Raw genomic sequence first — 22975 nt, 5'->3', positions numbered from 1 at the left:
GCGATGTCGTTATCCTGAAGGAAATCATTTACAGGATGTGCATGATGGAGGTACAAATTGGTTTGGTTGAAGGCATATGCAACACTCATCAGTGAAGAGAACATGATGCCTATCCTGAGTGGTCCATTTGGCATGTTGTCGGGCCCATCTGTACTGCACTGCATAGTTTCATGGTTGCAAAGATGGACCTCACCCTGGACGTCAGGAGTGAAGTTGCGCATCATGCAGCCTATTGTGCACAGTTTGAGTCATAACATGATGTTCTGTGGCTGCACAAAAAGCATGGTGGCGTTTCTGTCAGGGTTCCTCCAAGCCACAATCTGTAGGTAGCAGCCATCCACTGCAGTAGTAGCCCTTGAGCAGCCTGAGTGAGGCATGCCATCGACAGTTCCTGTCTCTCTGTATCTCCTCCATGTCCGATCAACATTGCTTTGGTTCACTCCGAGTCGTCTGGACACCTACCTTGTTGAGAGCCCTTCCTATCACAAAGTAATAATGTGGACATGATCAACCCTCGGTATTGACTGTCTAGGCATGATTGAACTACAGACAACATGAGCCGCGTACCTCCTTCCTGGTTGAATGACTGGAACTGACCGGCTGTTGGACCCCCTCCGTTTAATAGGTGTTGCTCATGCAAGGTTGTTTACATCTTTGGGTGGGTTTAGTGGCATCTCTGAACAGCCAAAGGGACTGTGTCTGTGATACAATATCGACAGTCAATGTCTATCTTCAGGAGTTCTGGGAACCGGGGTGATGCAAAACTTTTTTTGGATTTGTGTAGCATCACAAACTTTCGAATCAGCATATGAGTCCCATGAGCTTCAGTAACAAACTGAAAATGCTGGATAAACCCATGAGGATGTGTAAGCCCAAGCTCTGTACAACTTTTGTGGCTGCTTTTGACAATGGTATAACTCAAGATGAACAATAATAATGTGAGCGCTTTCACAGTGACAAGCAGAGAGCAACTGACACATTTCATCAAAAGAAAGACTGGCAGGTTCCTTAAGATGAACTACCTGACACAAAAGGTGATAAACATTAGCAAGGAATCCATGATAGAAAGAAAACCTAACACATGTTTGGGTCAGTGACACCAAAAGCTTGGAATTGCTGCCAAAAGTGTTTTTTGTATGTGTCCCAATCATCTGCAGGATCATCATACAGAGGAAGGGGCTGTGTCAACAGTGATGAATCTGACACATCAGCAATGCTACCAAATTGATTAGTGCCATGGAAAAAGCCTTCTGCCCATTGGTGAAAGCTCATTGCTGTTCAACAAGAAATTGAAGAATTTCTTCCACTGACATATTTTCTATAGTGAGCCATGAAATGAAACAAATGGAGTAGAATACCACACTCATTGCCAAAAATTTTGTAACATTGCGCAGTACAATATCAGAATTTCCACCAACCAACTTTTATTTTGCTCACACATGAAGGAATATACTAAGGTGCTGAATGACACTGCAATTGGTACAAACAAACATAACCAACAAGTGCCATAAGGCACAGTCTAATTTGAAGTATACATTTGTCACATAAACTTTAGAGTGGCAAAGGGCCCAGCATGCTTACTTATATAAAACTGTTTTGCACATGGAACAGGACTATCTGTGCTGTCTGTGCTGATGTGAGGTGGCCTCTTTAGGCAGCCATGGAAGTGTGCTCTGTTTAATTATGTGCACTCACTGTATAGGGTTACAAAAGCTCTCATGTGTTGCAAATGAATTTAGCAGTTGTTGCCTTTTTTATAAGTGCCTTTAACACTGACATTGAAGTCACCATACACAACTGTGCATTTTAAATGAAACTTCATTTTATTCATTAGCCCCTCAACAATGTCAGGAGACTCTGTACAATTTCCTGATGATGGGTGATGCAAACACACAATGACATGTTTGCACACACACACAGTACTCAAAGTCTTGTTCAGTACATTGGAAATTTTAAGTTTTATGTCTTTTTATTTTTATGTCTCTGTTAACATAGATGCACATCCCACCACATTTGTGGTGCTGATTGCAGCAGAACATGGTATACTAACTACATCTCCAAATATCTTTCATAGCCAGTGCTCACATTTACACAATACTGAAACATACATGAGGTGATCGCTCAATAAGAGTTCTAATTCATCAGATTTTCTCCCTAAACATTTTCATTTTGAAAATGGATTCTTAATATTCAGAAAATTCAATAACTTATGTGCCACATAATATCATATTTCTTTGATGTTGCATCTTTATAAAGAATCCTTCCATTTTGTTTGAAGAGCACTTCTTTTCTCTCATGGACATAGATTTCAGATACTAGGTTACTTCACATTCTTCTTTCATGTGGTGGATTTCTTCCGCTTGTGGACTGCTAGTGTTGGACCAAATCTGTTTGAATTTCCTTGAGTATGTGCATCTATCATGATGATTTGTTTGCATTTACAACTGCTTGTGTACGCTACTTCCTTAATATCTCTGTCTATATGTTATGCAGATCTCTTTTTAACATATGGATAATGTACTTCTGCTACTTCTCCTGTGGAGGGAAGGTGTACAAACAAATCCACGGCATAGCCATAGCTGTGTGGCACTCTCCTGTGTCAACCTGTTTATAGACCATGTAGAGGAGACCTTCCCAGCCTCTGGAAATGTCAAACCCATGGTTTGTTTCAGGTTCATTGATGATATCTTCATGATCTGGACTCAGGGCCAAGGCACCCTATTCTCGTTCCTTCACAACCTCAGTACCTTCTCTGCCATCCATTTCACCTGGTCCTCCTCAACCCAGCATGCTACCTTCCTGATGGCCTCATTCACACCTCTATCCACCTTAAACCAACCAACCACAAACAGTACCTGCATTTCAACAGCTGTCATCCCTTCCACACCAAAAAATCCCTCCCTTACAGCCTAGCCACCGAGGGATGGCATATCTGTAGTGACAAGAACTCCCTTGCCCAGTATGCTAAGAGTCTCACCAAGGCCTTCACAGACCTAGGCACTATCTTCCAGATCTAGTTTGCAATCAAATCTCTCATGCCCTTTCCCCATATACACCCAATCCTCCTATCACCCCCAAGAACCACCTAGGGAATGAAACAACTGAACCACATCCTTCATCAGGGCTTTGATTACTATAATCACACCTTGAAATGGGGGACATCCTGCCCAAGATCCTTCCCAATTCTCCTAAAGTGGTGTTCTATTGCACAACTAACCTCCACAACTTCCTAGTCCAGACCTATGCCACAACTGATCCCAACCCTTGCCACAAGGATCATATCCCTGTGAAAGACCCAGGTGCAAAACCTGCCCAGTCCACTCACGCAGCATTTTCTGTTCCAGTCCTGTCGCAAGTAACAGTTGCAGGGCCACCTGTGGAAGCAGCCATATCATATACAATACCAGCTCTGCTGCAATCATTGTACAGCTTTTTATATTGGTATGACTATCAACCAACTGTCCACCAGGATGAACATCCTCTGCCAAACTGTGGTTAAGAGCAAATTAGACAACCCTGTGGCACAACATGCAGTTGAACATAACATGCTTGGTTTCAGTGACTGCTTCACTATCTGAACCAACTATGTCCTCCTCTCCACCACCAGTTTTCTGAACTGCATAGATGAAATTATCCTTACAACACTTTCTCCACTCCCCCTCTATCCATAATTTGCTCCTTATTCTAGTCCGCCTATTGTCTTTGTGTGGCTCCCTCTACCAATGCACCACTAATAATTGGTAATTAATTTATTTTCCAAATGTTGATTTGCTCCATTACAGTGTTAAGACTAACAGAACTTGCAAACTTTGAAGTGCCATAAACTGGAAACAGGGAGGGAGAAAATGCTACTATTTAGTATGGGTACTTAAATCCATGGGGAAACAAATAAGCCAAGTTTGATCCAAATCTGAGATAATGGGTGACAAAATGCTTTTCATTCTGTTTCAGCTGACACATGGAATGACCCATGTGAAATTTGTTCTTATTTGAGTTAATCCCCCCCCCCCCTTCCCCCCAGAAAAAACAGCCTTTCATACACATGAAGAATAGTGTGAATACATGATGGCTCTGGATGTATCTAAAATTACTGGAACTTAACAGGTTGGGTTCGCAACATGGCTTACTTGTGGAAGATGCACATGCAGTTTATGACTATCGTTTTGACTTTGAGAAAGGCCAAGTTATTCATACAAGGACATAATACTGATAGACCACACAGATGACATGGTGAAAGGTCACAGAAAGCAATAATTCTCAATAGCCATACCTCTCCAACTCCAGCAGTTATGTTGTGGGGAACTTTGAATAGAACAACAAGGCTAATTTGGTAATTGTTGAAGGGAGGTAGAATGCTTGCCAGTGTGTGGCAAGAATAACCAAGGTACCAAACTGCATTTTCCAGCATGATACCACAAGACCTCACACAGCAGTTCACACTATAGACCCCATCAGAAATGTATTACTCTTTACTTGACCTGCCTGGTCCCATGATTTTTCACCCATAGAGTTCTGTCTGAAATGTGATGGGAAAATATATACATACATACCATCCTTAAGCCAATAAACTTGCTGAACTGATATGGTATGTGTTTCAGCCATGGTGATAAATTCCTCAAGATGACATTCACAAGGTGTTGCCTCCATATGACAATGAATACAAGAGTGTATTCATGCCTGTGGGGATCACATCTCATACTGTTGTTGAAAACAGACAACAGTTCCAAATGGAATTAAAGTTTAATCTTTAATACCTTTTGTGTGATGAACATCTCCACAAAGTTTGATAAATATTCAACTGGTGCTTCATGGTGTAACACTCTCTGTTTTCATCAAAGTATAATGCTTCAGAAATATACGAGGGTCATCCACAAAGTAAGTTCTGTTTCTGTTTCTATTCGCGGCATCACTATGATCGCAGTTCTGTGGATGTGCAGCAATTACTCTGACTCAAGGAGAAGACGTGTACGCCATTTTCTGATCGCTGCTGCTGACGTGTGCTTTGTAGTGCTTCTTTATAATGTCTGCTGTAATTGAAAATGCCGCCAAGTGTGAAATCAGATCCGTGATTCATTTTCTAAATGAAAAGAAAGTTAAACCAAAGGAAATTCATTGGCAAATCTGCAAGGTTTACGGACAAATTGCTATGAGTGATTCAACGGTTAGAAGATGGGTCATACTGTTCAGTAAAGGATGTGATAAAGTGCATGATGAAGAACGAAGTGGACACCCATCTGTGGTTATTGATGAACTGGTTCACACAATTGAAGAGAAGATTAAGCACAACCGTAAGTTTACACTTAGTGCCCTTGCTATGGAAGTTCTGCAAATCTCACCAAACTTTTCTCACATTGGGTACCCAAAATTCTTACTGAACAACACAAAAAACAATGGATGGGCAGTGCACTTCAGCTTTTGACACGCAACAATGAAGAAGGTGGTGGTTTCCTTTCTCAGATAGTCACACCCTTGGAATCAATGGAATGGAGGCACACTTCATCTCTAATGAAGGCCAAGCCTAAGCAAATCTTGACACCTAGAAAAGTCATGTGCACCATATTTTGGAACTGAAAAGGCATTTTTCTGATTTATTTCTTACCACGAGGCCAAACAGTCAATGCACACGGTTACTGCGAGACCATTAACAAATTGCGCCATGCAATACAGAACAAGTGCCGAGGATTACTGTCAAAAGGTGCAGTTTTTTTCCATGATAATGCCTGACCATACACTGTGAATGTGACCAAACAACTCTTACGGAAATTTCATTGGGATGCATTTGATCATCCTCTGTAAAGCCCGGACCTCACTCCTAGTGACTTTCGTCTCTTCTTACTCCTAAAATCTGTCCTTGGTGGTCAACACTTCAACAATGATGATGAGCTGAAAGAACATGTTAACATATGGTTGAATACACAGGCAGCAACCTTCTATGAAGAAGGCATACAAAAGCTTGTGCCATGCTATGACAAGTGCTTACAAAATTTCGGAAGCTATGAAGAAAAGTAGTTTAACATTTGTAGATTTTTGTACAATAAATATTTTTTCTGTATCTGTACACGTTTGTTTTATATAACCAAATGGAACTTACTTTGTGGTCAACCCTCATATTCAAATTTTTCTGAATAAACTTTGATAATTATGTTAGGTTTCTAGTAAGTTAACAATGACGATTTCATATCAGCAGCTACAATCAACCTTTACTCTTTAAAACTTTTGATTCTAAATTTGCTTTCTAGTTTTTCTGTAAATTTTTTACACAGTGTAATTTTTCTGCAGCAAAAATTGTTCATAGAGGGCTGTTGACATTCTTTAAATTTATTTATTTTTATAGATTAAAACTCATGTATTTAATTGGTTTTCTTGCTAGGGATTCCAACTGGAACTTGAATGACTATGTACAGCAACTCAGACATGAACTGCGGACATGGCGCCTGGTATATTGGCGACTGTGGGGTGACTGTCATTTCCTTCGCTGTACTGCATGCACTAGACATTTCCCCATACATCAGGCTCGATGGTGCTGCCACCATCCTGATCAACCTCAGTTCTTCTCTATGGAACAACAACGTACCACAACATTTCCAATAGGCCGATATCCATGCTGTGGAGAAAGGGCATATCGCTTTGAAGTGATCTCCAGTGAGTCGGTAAGACCCATCAGAGGAACTTCATATTCTCTTTGTAATTACTGTAAATATTTTTCCTTGTAAACATCCCATCTTCAGATAGCTTATCTCTTTGAGTACTTCATTGTTAATATATCAGATATCGTTGCCGTTGTATCCCTCAGATTTGAATATGAATGAAAAACTAATAGATTAAAGAAATTTAGATGAGCAACATGACTCAAGTGTGTTTAATACCAAATGAATATTAAAAAGAGTTTTGCTACATGTTCAACATGACTGTTTTGTAAATAATTATACATGGAAATAAATGTTCATTGGAAAATTATGAACTATGAAAATTTCATTAAATTATGAAGGTAGTGACATGAAAACATTTTGCTTAGGTGACAGAACAGAGATGTGTAGTTTTTCCTTCTTTTTTTATTTTGTTTTGTTTTAAGAAATTTTGCTTCGCTTCAGATGTCTTATTGTTGTTTGTAGGGCTGCCAGTTTAGGGATCATGAACCTGATCTGCAGACAGAACGAGACATAGCTGTTCACAAAATATTCACTCAGCATATGAAACTAACTGCAGTGGAGCCTCCTCAGTTAATGTTAGCAGAGAGGTTAACACGATTTGTCAATACACGAGGTAATTGTATTTATACACACTGTGTTAAATTCTTTAAAATCTGAAGCGAAAAATTGCAATAACCAAGATTTGTGATTGTGGTGTTATTAATTATTAGAATTAGAGTTTCCTTCTAGGCAATTCACTATATTTCAAGTTCATGAATGGAATATTTATGTACATTTCTGTGTATTTGGTGGACATAACTGCAATATTATGTGACACTGCATGCATCCTCACAACTATGTACTCCAAATAAAAATAACTTAGAAGTACCAGAAGTAACATAATTTTGACCTGCAGATGTGATTGCTGGCATACTTTCACTCAGTGCTGCCATATGGCATAATTTTCTTGTCACTGCAGCTTAAGTCAAAATTATATTTACTGTAGAGAAGCATGCAGTAAGAATATGGTATAAAGCTGATAGCCAAACATCTTGCAGAAGCCTTTTCAGGTGTCTTGTGATTCTTACACAAACATGGCAATACCTTTATTCTCTTACAGTATTTGTGGTTAATATAGAGGCTATTCATAAATTAATGTCTGATTGGCTGTTAAAAATAAATAAATACTTGTAGCATCATGATGCTTTTGTTGTTGGAAAAGGAGACTTTGAAGGCCACATTGCATCTTTCAGCTCTCTGTTGTGTTTGTCAGTGTAGAAGCTAGCAAGCAACTGAAATTTATTGTGCTATTTTGTCCCTTTCAGGTGCAAGGTATGATCTGTCATTCACTTCCTTCAAGTAAAAGTAGTCAATGCACTAAAAGTCATCGTTGATTGTGTAATGTGTATGGAGATGAAATTATGAGGGATGGTGTTATGAGGGAGAGATGCAGAAAATTTAAGGCTGGTTGCACATATGTCCATATTGAAAGTGGCTATGACGATATTCAGATACAAACTTTCAATATCATAAAATACAAGGACAACCCTCTTTTACATTGTAACAGGGAGGTTAAACTACCATAACTTTTGTGCACGGTGGGTACCAAAATGTGTAACCAATTTTCACAAAAAAATGGATTCAGTCTTGACATTCCTTCAGCACTACCATGAAAAGGATTAGGAATTTCTAAACAGCATCATTGTTGGAGATGACATACAGGTGTAGTATATGAACTCTGAAACTAAGGAACTGTCCAAACAGTGAATGCACACTCATTCTTCCAATAAATCCAAAAAAATGGAGGTTACAGTTTTTGGGAGCACAAGGAATTTTAACAATAGATTTAATGAGAGTAATATTTGATAATACCATGAAATCACAGGTTTATTATGGAACTCTTATAAAACTCTGAAGGTCAACCTAAAATGAATAACTTTGGAAGATTACCAAAGGAACCATTCTCCTTTATGACAGTGTGTGACCATATGCTGTGAACTGTGAACTGAATGCCTACAACTCTCCTATATGCCAGACTTTGCACCAAGTGACTTTCATCCCTTCCACAAATTGAAGGCCTGGCTGGCTACTAGCATTTCATGGCCAGTGATGAGCTCAGAGATGCTGTCAACAATTGGCTCATGCACCAGGTGGCACCATTCTTTGATGAACTGATAAAGAAGCTTGTGTCACAGTAAGACAAATGCTTGAATTTACATGGTGAATAACTGGAGAAGTAATATCAACATGTAAGTACAGATTCTATATAAAAACATTTGTGTATTTTCTAATTTTTAACAGCCAATCAGAGGTTAATTTATGAATAGCCCTTGTAGTAAGAATGAACTGACGATGAACTGTATTATTCTCAACAACAGTATGGCAAGGGTTCAAGATGGAGTGTTATGTAATGTTGCAAAAGTCTTTAATGGGCTGCTGGTAGATTGCAGGTGGGAAATCTGAAATATCCAAATCTTCAAAGCTAAAATAAAAGAATATCTTTACTTCTTCCATAATTTATCAGGCTATTGTGACTTGCCGATGTAAATAACGATTAACACTAATATCCACGACAACAAGTGTTAACTTTACCAGTATATGGATAGCTTTTAGCGTTCTGTGTAAAGTTGTATAATTGTTTAATCTGAAATATGAAATAAGAACAGTAACTGTGTTTTTTTAAGATGAAGTGCAGTGTTAATTTCCACAGTAGCTTCTTTTATGCTAGTTTATGCCACCTAGTGGGTTGCAGGCACATGACATGGTAAGGAAAACAGATCAGGGGTCAATGGAGAATAATTTACCAACAATATGGGTCACAACTGGTAAACTCCACTTACATAAGTAATTTTGGCAAAGGGGAGGTTGTAATGGCCCAGCATCTCAGAAACAATTAAATTGATTGGTTACCTACCTGCTACTGTTGTGAGAATCTGTGGGAAGTGGTAGAATGGTGAAACCACATATGTACAACAGGCTGTGTGACATCCACACCTTATAATGGAATGGGGTAGTCAGAGGCTTGCTAGTGCTGTAAAGCAGGATAGACTGTGATCTGTGTGGCAGATCTGATGACAGAGTATGATGCTGGTGAAGAAACAAGTGTTTCAGAGCACACTGTTCAGTGAACATTGTTGAACTTGGGACTCTGTAGCAGATGGTCTGGTGTGTTCCTAGGTTGACCCGATGACATCATCAATTACAACTGCTGTGAGCATGGTATAATTGAGATTGGACCATGGATCAATGGAATTATGTTCCCTGATCGGATGAATCACATTTCATGTTGAAACAGGTCACTGGTTGCTAGAAAGACACACCATACTATGGACCCATGCCAGTGGAGGCAGTGTTATCCTACCAGGGACATTCACCTTGGCTTTCATGGGATTTGTGGTAGTAATCAAAGGCACCATGACAGCTGTGGAATATGTGAACATTATTGTGGACCACCTGTGTCTCTTCGTCCTTGACATCTGCCCCAAAGGCAATATTTGTAACAGAAAGATAACTGTCCATGTCACAAGACCAGAATCATGCTACAGTGGTTTGACAAGCATGATAGTGAACTCATGGTGATGTACTGGTAATCAGATTTGCCTCATTTGAATTTAGTCAAATGCATCTGGATCTCTATCGGACTCCACTCCCATGCTCAGAAACCATTGTCCTATGATTTACCATTCTGAGTAACATCTTTTACCCTATATCTCTGGAAACATATCAAGGCCTGGTCAAACCATTGCCACGCAGGATTGGTGCTGTAATACGTTCCAAAACGGTATCACACAGATGATTATAATATCGTGGCACATCAGTGTATATATTTTGTTAAGGCCTACACTGGACCACGTTATTCTAGAGTCTGGCAAGCTTTCCCCTTAGCCCAGCACTTACTCATTCTGGTGCTGTGGGTGTTTTTCTGTTTCTGGATCTATTTCACTGCAGTTCCCACATGCACTTTTCCTGTCATTAGTAACTGGAAAGAATCTCAATGTTCCAGTCAGCATTCTGCACTAATCTCTGCAGTGAATATTGTTGTGGATGATTTCCATGTCTTTCCTAACAAGTCTTGTCCACTTGGTGTAAGTTGCTTTTCCTCTAGAGATCTTGCTGAAGATCCTTGACATTAGTCTCCAATCACCCAGCCTGACTTTATGACCACAGAAGATTAACCTTCTCTTTGTTATTGCTATTGTAATTCGCTCTAGCATTTTTTGTATAGAACCCATGATTTTTCTCAAAATTTTTCTGACCTTCAGTCGCAGTTACCTGAGATGCCCACTTCCTGACCCTGTTCAGGAATTCTGGGGTATAAAATATTGAAACTCTACTATAATGTAGTGTCAAAGTTTTAGATTGAGAGAATGGGGTTTAGACCTGTATATATTCTTATAGAGGTGGTTGCCTTTCTCCAGTTTGATGCATCTATTGTTCATTGGCCTTAATTGATTTTTAAGGTTATCAGTTCTCTGGGATATTTGAAGGAGTTGGTCTTTTGCATTAATATGTTATCCAATGAGATCATGACAGATCCACCTCTAAAATTTAAGCTACACCTATTCTCTTTTCTGTATAGTGATCATCAAACCAACTTTAGCTGCAATATGGTGAGAGAGGAGAATCGTTAAATAGATTCTTCTTCTTTTTCTACACTGGATTCTGAAAATGTTAGGTCATTGGCAAAGGCTAGCCAATTGACTGCTAATTTGTTCTTGTTGTAACTGATTCTTAATCCAGAGTCGTCTGTAAGTATCTCTGTCCATTCTCCAACAGGCAAGTGAAGAGAATTTGGGATAGGCTTCTCCTTGCATAATACCAGTTCTGACCTCAAAGTTTCATGAGAGTTATAATTTGGATTTCACTTTGGGAGCTGTATTGATAAGTGTCGCTTTCTCATTGTTCGAGGTCATCTTGTCCAGGCTCAGTTCTGATACTCTCACCATACGGAAGTCTCTGTCTGATGTGCTGTAGGCCTTTTAGATGTTGACAAAGATTGCTACATAAAGGGAGGCCTTTATGTTCTTGTACGTGAGAATAGTTTTTAGGCTCAGTATTTGTTCTGCATATGTTCATGGGTTCTCAAACATGGCTTGATACTCTCCTATGCAGGAGTTTCGTTAGCATTCCATTCGTATGAGTAATGCCTTGGAGAAGATCTTGCAGGTCACTAATAGAAGCAATATTCTTCTGTAGTTGTTAAGGTCTATCCTGCCCACCTCTTACAAAATGGATGGATGACAGTAAAGGTACAATTACTTTGAGCTCTTTCTGTATACAGTATGTCAGCTATACTGTCATGTATGCTTTGGACTGACTCCTTACCTATGTGTTTCTACAGTTCCACTATGGTACCATTTACCTCTACTGCTCTCTTGGATTTGAATTCGTAAATAATCATCTAGATTTCCTCTTTAGTTAGTGGGATACTATCTGGCATAGTAGCAGCCTTGGGTTCAAAGTGCTGTTTCTCCACAGGTTCCTCTGAGTTGAGGAATTTGTTGAAATATTCAACTAATGTTGTCATGCAATCCTGATTATCAAGTTTCAGTTTCCCATTTGGTTCCTGAAGATGGAGTGTCTAGGCTGGACAAGGAGTTACCTGTGTTTTGATAGTACTGTAAATGTATTTAGTGTTGTTTCTCTGTAAGTCCCTCTCCATTTGGTCGATGCTGTACTTGTTGACCTGTCTCTTCGTGTCTCCAATAATCTTTGCTATCTTTTTGGGTGTCTAGGGAGCTTGTGTAATTATCTGTGTTCTTATTACAGTTCATTGTTACTCACACTTGGGTTCTCTCTTCAATAATCTTGTCACACACTGTTGTCCATCATGGATGATGGTTCTTCTAGGTCTCTGGGATAACAGCAATTGCCGGCCGTGGTGGCCATGCGGTTCTGGCGCTGCAGTCCGGAACCGCGGGACTGCTACGGTCGCAGGTTCGAATCCTGCCTTGGGCGTGGGTGTGTGTGATGTCCTTAGGTTGGTTAGGTTTAAGTAGTTCTAAGTTCTAGAGGACTTATGACCTAAGATGTTGAGTCCCATAGTGCTCAGAGCCATTTAAACCATTTTTGATAACAACAATTGCTGCATCTACCATAGGCTTCTGTAGTTGAAGCCAATAATATTAATCATTGTTGTAGCTAGGGCGTTGAATTTCAGAACTCTCAATTTATTGCTATTGCCATTTTTGTACTTTGTGAATAGTTTGAAATTTACCTTGATCAATGACAGTTAGTGGCCTGAATTAATGTTGGCACTTCTCATTGCCTTCACATTGAGCATGTGGTGTCGATATTAACACCGACCCTCAAACGAGGACTCTCTCTTTGCTCATGAGTTCTTTGGACAAAAAGTTTGAGATGATCAGTCTGTTTATGTGACTTGTTTTACATACACGTGCAGATGCTTGTACTTAAATATACATCTGTATCAAAGTATAAAGTGTTTGATTTCGGGATAGTAACCCATCACATTCTCACAGTGGTGTCCCCGATGTGAGTTGTCCCTGTTTACTTTGCTGCGTCGTATGTGCAGTATCCACAAAATCCACACCACCTTGTAACCCCCTCCCCAAGAGCAACAGTTTGGTGGAAGAGTGGCACCGCACTATAAAAGACCGCCCTCAGATGCCATAACTGCTTTCTTTGGTTGGAAGCTGCGTCGTATGTGCAGTATCCACAAAATCCACACCACCTTGTAACCCCCTCCCCAAGAGCAACAGTTTGGTGGAAGAGTGGCACCGCACTATAAAAGACCGCCCTCAGATGCCATAACTGCTTTCTTTGGTTGGAAGCTCTACCTCGGTTCCTTTTAGGGTTGAGACCAATGCACAAACCAGACATCTGGGGCACCATTTCAGAGGTGGGTTATGGGGAGAACCCGTCCTGCCAGGTGAACTAGTCTAACCCACAGCTCAGGAGAATTTCCCCCTCCCAGACTTCATTAGCAACTTGCGAACACATTTCAAGCACATATGCCTCTATCCATCAGTTAGCCATACCCCGCTGGTCTCGTACATGCCACATCTCTTTCAGACTGTTCCCATGATATGTTATGGGACGACACTGTATGCAACCTTTACAACCCCCATACCAGGGCCCCTTCAAGGTTCTGCGACATGGAGATTGAACATTCTACATTCTTGTCAAGAACACCCCACAGACAGTTTCACTGCATTGAGTCAAAACTGTGTTTGTGTACCCCGATTCTCTGGCATCAGGCTCTCCCAACATGGCTAATGACCTAGGCTTCCTCCATGTTTTGGACTTCTTGAATGATGTGGCACAAGTCACTCAGGCCCATGATCCCTCAGCGGGTCCAGCCCTAGCAACTCTTCTTTTGCTGGTTTCCCAGACAGTTCAAGTGACTCTCCGTTCACGGGTTTTCCGACCCATGCCACCCACGCTGAAGTCGATCCTCCTACAATCACGTTTCATGCCACAGTTGCACCACACTGCGTGGAAGATGTCTTGCTGGTAGTAGATAATTGCCATGTTTTTGTCCTTCTGATGAACTGAAACCCTCCGTTATCAGGCAAGTGCCTGGAAATCGAGGTACTACAATGTTTCACCCTCCTAAGCACCTTCATCTCTCCACTTGGCAAGATTCGAATTGTCTCTCCACATTTCAGCTCTTCTCCACTCTTCTGCCCACTGGTTTTCTCTTGAGCCAGCCGTCGCCTCGTCTGACCACGCCTTCTGCAGGACTTCATGATGAACTTACCACTTTGTGTTCCACCACTGACTTCATTGCTGCACGAAATGGAGGTACCAATCGTGCAGTCCCGCAAACGAGGACTCTCTCTCCACTCATGAGGGTTATACTATCTGATTATGTCCTCGATTTCCTTTCCATCCCACTGTAGGTGTTAGTCTCCCACAAGGATAGTTGTATGAAGTTGAAGTTCATGAACCTTAGCTATTGTTTGTTCTAGTTCTCGTTAGAGATTTTCTAATTTTCAATAGCCTTCATATTTGTATCATTGTTAGGGACATAACAGTTAACTACCTTATGAGCTTTGTTGAGACATGTTAAGGAAATGGTAGTTGTTCTCCCATTTTTAGATGGAAAAGAAATTAAGGACTTTACCATTTTATTGCTGATGATGAAGCATGTATCCAGCTAAGGTACATTCTTTATCACTCTCTGGCTAGTTGCCCTTGGTAGATCTTGTAGCCTTGTTATTCTGGCGCATCTTCAACTGTGAATCTAATATCTTCCAGGGCCATTATCAGAATGTTGTGTTTTGTGAGAATTTCCAATATTTGTTTGTTCCTTTTTCTCTTCCAGGGCCATTATCAGAATGTTGTGTTTTGTGAGAATTTCCAATATATGTTTGTTCCTTTTTCTGTAGGAAGGAACTGATCTTGATGGCTGCTAGGTAGTTGATATGTTTCTTATCCTTAAATGAATGTGTAGGTTCCCCAGAATCCATAGGCCCATTTTCCGTGACACATGTGCATGTGAGTTCATTACCACTTGGCCTATACATGCCATTAGCATCTTTCCCCATGCCACCAGAATTCTAAAAAAGTTTTTATTGTTTACTTATAGCTAATATTTAACTGTATGGGTTGTTAAGAGTGATAGTCTTGCCAATCTAGTTTCAAATTAGGATTGGTTACTAACATTTCACTAAATTACTCCACTTAACATGGGGATTTCAGGTAGGTTACATAATGGAGAGAAATATGCTAGTTGGATTCTCTTAATGAATACAATATTTTATCATTTCAGCTAATTGGCAAAATGCATTTCATTCTCATTTGCCACAGCCAAGAGCTCTCATCTGCCACTAAATATAGTTATAAAGCAGTCTAGAAGTAATTCCCGTAGTTATCACTCTCTGTCTTTGTAATTTTTTTGGTAATAGATTTGTCAAAAATATGATTATATTGACCATATATTTTTGTTTTTTACATACACATGATTATTTATTTATGAAACATGAAGAAATATATTTGTTCTTAGGACTTACCTTCTTTATAGTACACTGTGAATGTTTTTCACTTGACATTAATGGCCACATGTAGCTCAGTTGTGTACGGTATATCATGAAACATTTGTCCATATGAAAAGTGAATTTACACATTCAAAACAGGTTTCCACACAATGCCCTCAATCATAACAAAATTTGGACCTTCTAAAGGGAGGAGTTTTATTCTAAGTTGTCATACTGGCAGCCCTTAGCTGCACATCGACCCTAGCATTCCACATGTTCATAGGTCGCTACAACTTTCTGCTAAAGATGTGAGGCAAAAATGAAACAATGGGAAATCCATGAACCCACTGTAAAGTCGAAAATTTCCTCCCACATTGCGCCGTCTCCATACCTGCTGTAAATGGAAATGAGCGTTTGGTGTCATTGGCCAGGAGGCCCCTTACGGGGCAGGTCTGGCCACCTTGGTACCGGTCTTATTACATGCGACACCACATTGGGGGACTTGCACGCCAGATGGTGATGAAATGATGATGAAGACAACATGACACTCAGTCCCTGAGTGGAGAAAATCCCCGACCCAGCCAGGAATCGAACCCGGGCCCCTTAGGACGGCAGTCCGACATGCTGACCATTCAGCTATCTGGGTGGACCCTATTTGCTTTGGAGCCCTGAGATTAGATTAGATTAGTTTAGTTTTTCATTCCATAGATCCATGCTGAGGAGATCCTCATGGATGTGGAACATGTCAATAATATTTTTTATTTTTTTTAAAGCTGAAATAACAATACTAATAGTATGAATATGTACAATACATCATTTGTTTCTACTAAAAAATTCGTCAGTGGAGTAGAAGGAGTTGGACACTAGTAAGTCTTTCAGGCTCCTTTTAAATTGATCTTTATCTGTAACTATTTTTTTTATGTTTGCTGGCAAATTATTGAAGATAAGTGTTCCTGCGTAGTGGACCCCTTTTTGAACTAAAGTAAGTGCTTTTAAGTCCTTGTGCAGATCATTTTTGTTCCTGTTATTGTATGTATGAACTGAGCTGTTTGTTGGAAAAAGAGATATATTATTTAGGACAAATTTCATTAAGGAGTAAATATACTGAGAGGCAGTAGTTAGTATACCCAGTTCTTTGAAGAGGTTTCCACAGGACATCTGTGAATTTACTCCACAAATAATACGTATTACACGCTTTTGGACTCTGAAAACTTTTGTTTGACTTGAAGAGTTACCCCAAAATATTATACCATATGACATTATGTAATGAAAGTAGGCAAAGTATGCAAGCTTTTTCATTTTTATGTCGCCTATGTCTGCTAACACTCGAATTACAAATACAGATTTGTTAAGGCATTTATGCAGTTCTGTGGTGTGCTCCTCCCAACTGAAGTTATTATCAAGTTGTAATCCCAGGAATTTAAGACTGTCAACCTTTTCTGAAAGTAACTGAAAGTTTGTGCTGCAAACATTCCCACTGGCATCCATTTTGTGCCCACATTAGTACCATATGAGTCTTTGTTGTTAACATGTAAGCTTCACTCTTGATCTTGCTACCAATAATTCCCACAAGAGATAACTGATCTCACGCCTCATGTTGGTAGATGTTCAAGTTGTGCTGGTGGATACCATGGATTGGGGTGGGTCTTTGTGCAGTAGCTTTCACTCTTACCATGTTCTCCATTATTTACCACCAAGGAATTTACCAAATGACCTTGTCCGAGGACAGTTAATCTGTAGACTAATTCATGTTCCTTTTGTGTAGCAATTAGGTTTTAAATAAAAATACCTGTTTTTTTTAACCACATGTAGAACTGTTCTTTATACAGTGCCTATCATGCTGCACTCCACTACATTGTATTCAAGGGAAACAATCCCCGTAATGATGACACCAACAATAAAATATGGCATCTTAATTCTGAAATTTGCATATTGTTGGCTGCCTCATACCATTAGGCACCCATTCCCACTCCCATGCATGGTTGCATCCCATGCACATGCTACAGATGGTACTGAATTTCACATTATTTCCGGTCACATGTGTTCCAAGTGTTCATCTCCTATGCCGCCTAGAAACCATGGCTTCCACCACGAGCTTAACCAATACCTTACTGTACATGACTGCCACTCAATCACCTCACAACATTATCACTGACCTGGCCATGTGCCTTGCAGACCTGTAACACTACAACACCAAGCTGCATGCACAACTTGTAGTGACACGACTGCTGTCAGCCAGTGCCAGTGCCAGACTCCACAGTGGTGCCTGCACTGGCCTATGCATCTGCTGGTGCCACCGCTGCAGTCTCTACTGACTCTGATGCATCGACATCTGGTCCTCGACCTGCCACCGTCACTCCGTCTGCCTGTGCTGCAGCCTTCTTACCACTCTTCAATCCTCATGACTCACACTTTTTGTTTTCCTCTGTGGACACCATATTTGTTGGCTGCATTGACCAGGACACCATCAAGTTCACTATGATGATCATATAGCTCAAGCCAACATATTCAGTGTGGGTCCACAATGTCATTTTGTCACCCCCAGCCACCAGCCACTATGAGACACTCCGGCGCCGTCTCGTGATGTGTTACTGAAAAGATGGGGTTGTCAGGTTCTGTAGATGCTGCTATGGAATACCTCAGACCAGACATTTCAAGTAACTTCCATAATATAAATTTGACCCTCACTACCCCAGCAGAAATAATGTCCATCATAAAATCTTTAAAATCAAAAACATCTAGTGGGTATGATGAAATATCAACAAAGTTAATTAAGGAATGTGATTCTGAGTTAAGTAACATATTAAGCTATCTGTGTAACTAGTTGTTTATCAGTGGAATATTTCCTGAATGGTTGAAATATGCTTAAGTTAAGCCACTGTTTAAAAAGGGAGATAAAGAAATAGCATCAAATTTCCATCCAATTTTACTTTTGCCAGCATTCTCAAAACTTTTAGAAGAAGTAATGTGCAATCAGCTTTATAACCATCTTATTTCAAATAAGATACTGTCAAAGTTGCGGTCTGGATTTCTAAAGGGTTCTGATATTGAGAATGCTATCTACACTTACAGTGTAAATGTGCTTAACTCATTAGACAAAAAATTGCAGGCAACTGGTATATTTTGTGATCTGTCAAAGGCATTTGACTGTGTAAATCACAATATCCTTTTAAGTAAGTTAGAATATTATAGTGTAACAGGAAATGCTGCAAAATGGTTCAAATCTTATATCTCTGGCAGGAAACAAAGGGATTTATTAGGAAAGAGACATGTATTAAGCTATCAGGCATCATCCAACTGGGAACTAATTACATGTGGGTTCCCACAAGGTTCCATTTTAGGGCCCTTACTTTTTCTTGTGTATATCAATGATCATTCATGAGTAACATTATCAGATGCCAAGTTCATTTTGTTCGCTGATGATACAAACATTGCAATAAATAGCAAATCAAGTGCAGTCTTAGAGAGATTGGCTAATAAAATATTTATGGACATTAATCACTGGTTCCTAGCCAATTCTTTCTCACTAAACTTTGACACTACATGCAGTTCAGAACTTGTAAGGGGTGTCCCACGAGTATACGCCTAACATACGATGACAAGCAGATAGAAGTGGACAGTGTTAAATTCTTGGAATTACAGCTTGATAATATATTCAACTGGGAGGAGCACACCACAGAACTGCTGAAGCATCCAAACAAATCTCTATTTGCTATGCGTATTGTGTCAGACATAGGGGATATAAAAAAGGAAAAGCATGTGTGTGTGCAAGTTGCGCTTGCGTGAGTGTGTGTGTGTGTGTGTGTGTGTGTGTGTGTGTGTGTGTGTGTGTGTGTGCACGCATGTGTGTATGTGTGTCTACTGCTGACAAAGGCCTTAATGGCTGAAAGCTATGAGTGTGTGAATCTTTTTACTGTGCTTATCATGGCTCAGCATTTCCGCTATATGGTGAGTAGCAACATTAGCTTATTTGTTTGAGTTGTAAATAATTGTCATGTATATTGTTTTTCTGACAAGTTCTACATCCTGGAGAACCTCCTCACTATGGATCAATTGGAATGAAAGTAAATCTAATCTAATCTAATCTAATCTCATGTCATCAGAGATGCAGAGCATCCCAGTCCTCCTTCCCCTCAAGCAGTGTGGGGATTGGCAACCTTCGAAATTCCTGCATCACCTATGAAGCCTGGTGGAGCCACATGTGGTCTCTGATCGTTCGCTTTACAACATCTGGCTGGCTTGCCAACATGGACAGCTGTGGTGTTGCACACTGACCTATCCCTCACCAACACTGCCAGTCTTGCTGACAGAGTGTGTGAGATGCTGGCATCTGTGACATGGTCACCCACGTCAGTGCCAACATGGCAATGCTTCAGGCAACAGAGGCCCACCTCTATTCCGACCACTGATCTCCACACAGCTCCAGCCTCCAGTGCAAGGACTGTTACCACCCTCGCAGCTGTACCCAGCCTGCTGACACCTCTCGCAACATGTCTGATGTCTGCTGCTGGTACCACAAGAATTTTGGCCCAGACACTGCGAACTCCACGGCAACTTGCTCTTGGCATGCAAACATAAATGGCCGCTGGGATTAAATGCACCCAGCTGCTCCTCAGTCTCCCAGTGCCTGGTTGTCCGTGACACTCGCTCCACTACACCATTCTTGATAGGCACCAGCTCACAGTTGTCTATCTTTCTGTAGTATCTCTTATTGGACACTGGTGCCACTTCAGCACCCTCCTGATGGCAGTGATTAACTCTACCTGCACCACCTGCAGCATACATAATTGTGTCCTTAATCTTGCCCTGCAATGGTACATTCTGTGGACCTTCACTCTCACCAACTTCAGTGGCCCCATTAGTGGAGTGGACTTCATCATGTACTAATACCTGCTTCCTGATATTTCCAGCCAGTGCCACATTGACAGTGATATGAGGAGATGTACAAAGTGCACCACTTGTTGCACTATTTTCTTTTATGTGAAACAGGTGGTGTATTCCAGCCCATATAGTTACCTCCTGGCACAATTTCTTGTGCTCACATGTCCATGAAACATGCCTCATGAGGTTTGCTGTTCAACTGTCCACTACATAAAAATCACCCTGGACAACCTGTCTTCTGCCAGACGCAGCCCCTAGCACCACACAAACTCAGGGTTGCCATGGCAGAGTTTAATGAGCTGATTGCCATTGGTGTGCTGCATCCTTCAAACTTGTGGGTGCCCACCTTTCACCTTACCAAGTTGTGATTACTGGAAGCTAAATGCCCACACCATCCCTGACTGGTACCTGGTACCGCTCCTAAATGGTCACGACATTCTGGTTGGGGCTACAATGTTCAGTGCAATCTACTGCACCAAGTCTTTTGCTCAAATTTTGGTAGCACAAGTACATCCATAAGACCACAATCATCACACCATTTGGTCTCTGTGCGAGAGCCTTCATGACCTTCAGCCTCCATAATGCTGCCCAAACATGGCAGCATATCATGGATGGCGTCTTGTGATGCTTGCCCTGCTGTTTTGCCTACTTGGACAACAAACCTTTTTTTCTGCTATATCTGAGGAACACCAAGAGCATCACCACAATAATTTTGAACACCTCCAGGAGGCTGGCATCATCATCAACACAGCAAAGTGTGTTCTCATTGCCAGTGAGGTGGTGTTCCCAGGCAAACTCATCACCTCCACTGGTTCACGTTCCCTTCTCAATAAGCTGCAAACTATCCTCAAATTCCCACATCCAGAGACATTCAAGGACCTGTGCCACTTCCTCAGCTTGTTAAAACTTCTTCTGCCATGGTCCAAGGAATGCCACTGCTGTGTAGGAGCCACTCACTACCACCCTTCGTGGTGTAAAAACAAAGGCCAACAACCAGTGCTGTGGATGTCATAAATGCAAGATAGCTTCTCTGCTGCCATGTGCATCTTCTTGGACACCCCAAATCTCCCACTCCCACACCACCACCCCACTTGCCGTTGTGGTCAGTGCCTGCCAAACAGCCATCAGTGCTGTCCTGCAGCAACATATGATGACACATGACAGCTGCTGACTTTCCTTTTTAGCAAGTTCTCTGCTGTTCACCGATGCTGTAGTGCACATGATAGAGAACTCCTCACAATCTATTAGGCAATCAAATACTTTTGGCAGTTGATAAAGGCCCGTCACTTCACAATCTTCACCGACCAAAAGTCTATCACGCTTGCCCTCGCAAAAGAGTATGACCTGCTCTCCCCATGTCAATTCTGGTAACTGTCATTCATCTCTGAATATAGGACTGACATTTGTCATGTCATCAGAACTGACAATGTTGTCACCAACTGCCTCAGTTGGACCTGTGCCATCATCTCTTCCCTGGACTATGACGCACTTAGGCCTTCCCAGGAGCACAACCTGAAACTCTCCTGCCTACTGGACGCTGCTTCTGGGACCCGCCTTCAACATATGTCAACTGCTAGCTGACACAGCCGTATCTGGTGTGACATATCCAACAATTCACCATGCCCATTCCTTCCCACTCTCTTCTGTAAGGCTGCATTTGACAGGTTAGACAATCTGGTGCACCCCAATGTGCATGCATCTGCCACCATGGTAAAGCAGTGTTTCATTTGGCCAGGTATTCAGTGGGACTCTTGGACCTGGGCCAACAACTGCCTCACCTGCCAGTGTCCCAAAGTTGGCTGCCACATACATAGTCCCACCTACCATATCCGTCAACACCCTACAGGTGCATGCCACTGCCAACGCTAGCATTGCCACCAATACCAGCCCTCCTGACAGTGCTGGCACCACTGGTGCTGACACTGCTACTGCCAACATCAAGCCAAGAACTTTCACCACTGAAGCCCCCAAGATACCAACCTGCCAGACCACAGCCAGGGACACCTTGGAAAACCAAGCTTCCTATGCCAGCACCCTTCCAACCCATTGGCCTTTGACAGCACAAATGCCATCACCCCTGACACCCAGGGCACTCATGCACCTGCCCCACCATCTACCCCACAGTCTACACCCAATGCAATGATTCCATCTCAAAGCACAGCCAGCAGCCAATTGCACCCATGATACCACATTGCCATCCCCAACCCTCCCACAGCAGCCTTATTTCACATGCTTGCAGTGCCCCCCCCCCCCCCCCCCCCCCCCCCCGGCCTGTCATCACTCATATTTACATGAGAGGCACTGGTACTGCATGCCCACAATACTAAGAACACCCCCCACTCCCTGCACTGCTAGCTTACTCATCACATACACATGCAATATGCACTGTGGCCCAGTGCTACTGAAAGCCAGTCACCCTGTTCACCTCACACATGGTGCTCTGATGTCCACCACTTGCCTCCGTCACATGACCAGCACCCACAGCACCAATGCCACTGCTGACAGCCTCACTGCTGGAAGATG

At 41.5% G+C, this 22975-nt stretch overlaps 1 protein-coding gene across 1 annotated transcript in view; it reads left to right on the top strand.

The window, feature by feature from the left end:
• The window catches only part of LOC124712225 (SANT and BTB domain regulator of class switch recombination-like), a 138350-nt gene that overhangs the window by 52194 nt on the left and 63181 nt on the right, over positions 1–22975 (top strand). Inside the window, exons 6-7 of the mRNA XM_047242519.1 lie at positions 6371–6650; positions 7113–7263. Of these exons, the coding sequence (XP_047098475.1) occupies positions 6371–6650; positions 7113–7263 (431 nt within the window). The remainder of the gene's footprint in view (positions 1–6370; positions 6651–7112; positions 7264–22975) is intronic.

This window comes from Schistocerca piceifrons, chromosome 8 (genome assembly GCF_021461385.2).
Source record: "Schistocerca piceifrons isolate TAMUIC-IGC-003096 chromosome 8, iqSchPice1.1, whole genome shotgun sequence".
Lineage (NCBI taxonomy): Eukaryota > Metazoa > Arthropoda > Insecta > Orthoptera > Acrididae > Schistocerca > Schistocerca piceifrons.
Note: the sequence above shows the minus strand (reverse complement) of the source record. Positions and strands in the feature narration are given on the sequence as shown.